Below are 4,499 nucleotides of genomic sequence, written 5' to 3' on the forward strand. Positions count from 1 at the left end.
TATTAAGTATACGGTATCACATCCCCCGAGTCAAGTGAACTCTTTTTGTTTTTTTTTCTCATCTTCCATTCTTCTATAAGAAAAAAATGCAATGGTTGCTCTTTTATTTTGTAGACTATATTTTTATATTTTTCCTTTTTATGGATAAATATTCTGTTTTATCCAACTTTTGTTATTTTTATTAGAACTCATACTTGATTTTGCCTTTTGATGGTTTGATGGTTGTCTATAGAGGGAGAGTGTTTTTCTTATCGGGTAAAAAAATCAAATATTTTTAATTATATTATTTCCTAAATTAGTTAATGCATTTAAAATATTTAATGATATTGAGTGACAAAGACACTAAATTAAAATTGTCATACACTTCAATTCATTTGTAGTGAATGGTTGACAAAGGATAAGGTATTAATCCAAAAAGTTTTTGGAGAAATTGCTAATAAAAATGTTTTTTATAGTATTTAGAAGTTATGTGATTTAAATAAATGTCATGATCTTATGAATCACTACCTTTAAAAATCTTGTAATTTAAATAAATAACAAGTGTCCCCTTATGATGCATATCAATATCGAATGGTTAAAGAATACTCTAGAAAATTCATTTTTATTTTTTTTTTTGGATAAGTTAGAGATGCACTATATTAATCACAAAAAAAAAAAAAATACTGGCGATATATGCTAGCAATGAGATAAAAGATTTTTGAGTCCTGCACCATTATATTAATCTTGGAATGTCCTGTACCACTAGAAAATAGCCTGCCTTAAAAATTCAACTACAGTACAATTTTTGAGTCCATCTCTAGCATTATTGGCCCCAAATTATTGAAGAAAGAACAAAAACATTTGCTTTTCCTCCAATTAAGTCATGGAATAATTGTTTAACTATATATGTGAAAATATAAAATAAGACAGCAAAGATGCTTTAATGACTTTGCTAAGTTGGCCAACGCAGAAACTTGTTCTTTTTTTCGAGGCTTAATTTGCCAGGAAATACATCAAAAATCAAATCAAATGGGATCAAAATTTGCTAGCTTGCTCTGGATTAATGTTGGACTTGTTTCTTTCATTGAATTTATAATTATTGTATTGAAATAAAAATAATGAGGTTGCTTATGTACTTTGGCGTATATAAACCTCCCTGTTTTCTATTTTTATTAGGTAAATATAATGCAATTTGTTTTTAGTTTGGACTGACCTCTTCGTCACCGATGGAAATGAATGCATCACATAATTGGTTTTTCTTCTTTCTCGTGGTGATTGGAATTTGGCATGGCATTCCTTCATTGGCTTGTCATTTACTGTCACACCAATCAAAAGCTCTACTATACAAAATTTTTGTTTACAGTTTCTCTGCCTTTTCTCTCCTACCCAGCGTTTCAACCAGGAAGCACAATCTCTCTAATAAGATTGAAAGCTTGATAAATCCAGAAAGGCATAACCAGTGAGCGAAATCAACCAAGAACCAGACTTTGAAGTTCCAAACCAAAAAGAAGATGACCGACAACTCCAAGAATCCATCAACCTCTCCCTCCTCCGCCTTGATAACTTCAACAACATTATCGTTTTGTTATGTATGTTAATGGTAGAGGCTGAGGATAATGAAGGAGCTAGCGGATGAAATAGATGAGTCAATGGTGCGATGAGGCAATGCGAGAAGATAGAGATGTGTGCACTACTGAACCAATAAAGGTTTGCTTTTCTTTCTCAGGGTCACGCTTTCTAGTTATTGAGGAAAAACAAGTTTTGATACTTGTTTTTTGTATCAATGGTGGTAACTTTGGGGAAATTAGTGAAGAAATTAACAAACTTCTGATTTCTGAAAAGCTTTGACAAATTGAGATGGTTGGTTTTATATGAATTTAGCTTGCAATTTGTGAGTGGTATTAACATGTCAAGTTTGTTGTTGTAGGATGATGGTGAGCTGGATTGTGAAGAAGCTGTGAGAGTGGAGGAAATTGGGGAATGTTTGGACCTTCATGTCAAGTGCCCTTGCGGCAAAGGCTATCAAATGATTTTGTCTGGACAGAATTGCTATTACAAGCTCATTTCGATTTGGCTCAGCAGTGGCTTCAAAACGTTCATACCATCAAAGATTGAGTACTCATCAATCATCATATTTGGATTTCAGTTCTTTTGTTAGGGTTTGTTCTTCTGGAATTGTAGCCTTTTTTTTCCTTCTAGGTAACATCCGGTTCTCATCTATGAAGAAGGGATGTACCTGTTGTATTTGTTTTATGGAGAGATTTTGCAGACTCAAAATCTAGATATATCTTTTACATGTAGGTTCAAACTGGAAACATATTGCAATAGAAGCAGAGGTCCATAAGGAACCTTTTTTTTTTTTTCACATTTCAGAAAGAATTGTTACAATAACAAGGGATGTAAAAAATTATTCAACATAAGCTGCAAGGTAGAAACATTCCTCCAATTGCTATCCTCAGAATTTTGACTGAAGATTTTTCACGATTTTTCTGTCCAGTTTAAAAGGCCTTGGCTAGAAGATCAGGATTAATGGATGGGTCTGATCCAAACGCTGCATTTGCTATTGTAATGACACCAGGATTCTGGCTGCTTAAAGCAGCAAGAGCAACAGCCAGAAAGCCGAGGTCAATGATTGTTGGTGAAAGGACATAATTTACTAGAGAACTTCCTGTTACAACCTGATAGTCCTGCCAAGAAAAAATGGTCTGACTTACGACCTCTACATTGAATTGGAGGCCATTTAAGCTGTTTGTAAAACATTGAGATTAAAAAATACTACTAAAAATCTATGTATATAACTGAATAACAAGGAATAGGCAGCCAGATTCATTTAACTTTGCAAACTGATAAACATTATTTTTGCTAGAAGTTTGCAATGAGAACATTGAACATAGGAAGATGAACAAAATAGCAGAACTGTAAAAAACCAGTAAAAACATTGTAATAATATAACATCAAAGCTTATAAACCAGTAGAATTACTCAACAAGGTTGAAGTAGTTGCACTCTCAAACACGAGCGAGGGTCTCAAAGTATTCACAGCACCGAAACCTTGCACGATCGAACAGATAATTGTTTGCCTTAGGACCATCTGTCCGTACTTCCATCACCTCCATTTCCTCATCCCTGAGATTGTAATATAGTGTCATACCACTTTCAAGTACTGCAACCACTGAATCTCCTTTGTTCTCATCACAGAGCACAGTCAGACAGAAAAGATTATAATTTCTGTAAGGAGGTATAAGGTTGAAACTTTGCATTTCAGCTTCAAAATCAACACGGTACATGATAAACCAACGCGAGTAATTCTCTATCAATTCATAAACTCGAAATATTAAACGCCAAGCAGGCTTTCGTCCAACGGCAAGATGCAAATAGCCTCCGGACTCCCCAAAATATCGAGGACCGCTATACCGCCTACGTAGCTTTGGCATTGGCATCGGCATCAAGCATTCGGTCCCCACATCAAAGTATAGCGACTCTCTAGCAGTGCTATCCCAATGGATCGCACCGTTAAGGAAAACAGCATGGTCGAACTGTATAGCGACCTCTGAAGTGAATTTGATTTTCGATACACTCCAAGAATCTGTCTCTGATGAGTATATGTCCATAGAAAAATTAGAAGTCATATGACGTAAGCAATTGTTTTCCTCGTCTTTCTCGAGGAAAACTTCCTGCCAAATAGAAATAATCTTATAATAAGGTGATTTGCGAGGGTCAAAAGCAAGATTAACACCAACAAGCTGATATTCCAGCATTGGAGGCCTTGGAAGAGAGATCATCTTGAATTTCTTGATCACAGGGTTACAGATAAAATAATTCTGATTACCGTAATCACAAGTGCAAAGAAGCAAACCAGTGCAAGATTGCATTATTTTGATGTCAGGGGCATTCATGAAATCCAAGAGCGGGAGTTGTTTGGTGTCGCGGTTCAAAGGAAGGAACACGAACTTCGTAGGTGGTTGTTTGTAGATAACATCGAGAAAGAGTGCCGAAGGTTTGAGAAGGCCTTCATTGAGGAGGAAGCGAGTATGGGAAATGCTGAACTCGGGGCTGGATATAAGCGACAGCCATTGTTTTGAAACGAGTTTGAACTGTAACAGAGTTTTCGTAGGTAATCGTCGGAGGATTTCTGTTAAGAGGTCGTCCATATCGGCAACCTCCTCTGCTGGTGTCTTCACCCTTCTTTGACTGGACGCTCTATAGCTTGCCATGGCCATAACAATGGCTTAATGATTTCTGATCACTTGGTTACCCTGTAATTCTTTGAGAGTGTTTTCCTTTTTATACTCCCTAAATTCTATATATATGGAAATTAAGAAACTTACCATATAATTTAATCTAACCTAATCATTGAAAACTAAAATTTATAAGAAAAATACTTTAGATATACCGACTTTTAACGGAAAACGAATTTGATGTAAAGAAGTTATTTTATTCACATATTAATAAGTTAAATTGAGTTCACGTGTCAATTAATTATTGTAAAAGTTAAAATTTTATATTGAATGATCATATTAA

The 4,499-nt window shown here is 35.1% G+C and overlaps 1 protein-coding gene across 1 annotated transcript; it reads right to left on the reverse strand.

Moving 5' to 3' along the window:
* On the reverse strand, nt 2,478-4,192 carry LOC18600181 (F-box protein At5g07610). The gene is made up of 2 exons (XM_018121081.1): nt 3,030-4,192; nt 2,478-2,724 (listed from the first exon to the last, which is right to left on the reverse strand). The coding sequence occupies exons 1-2, from the start codon at nt 4,190-4,192 to the stop codon at nt 2,478-2,480; spliced, it is 1,410 nt and encodes a 469-aa protein (XP_017976570.1).

This window comes from Theobroma cacao, chromosome 5 (genome assembly GCF_000208745.1).
Source record: "Theobroma cacao cultivar B97-61/B2 chromosome 5, Criollo_cocoa_genome_V2, whole genome shotgun sequence".
NCBI classification, from domain to species: domain Eukaryota; kingdom Viridiplantae; phylum Streptophyta; class Magnoliopsida; order Malvales; family Malvaceae; genus Theobroma; species Theobroma cacao.

Bases quoted from the DNA above. Each gene is read 5' to 3' on its own strand.
- LOC18600181 (XM_018121081.1), bottom strand. From the start codon at position 4,192: ATGGCAAGCTATAGAGCGTCCAGTCAAAGAAGGGTGAAGACACCAGCA. The intron at 2,725-3,029 runs GTTTCGGTGCTG...TTTTACAAACAG, and splicing joins TATCTGTTCGATCGTGCAAG to CTTAAATGGCCTCCAATTCA.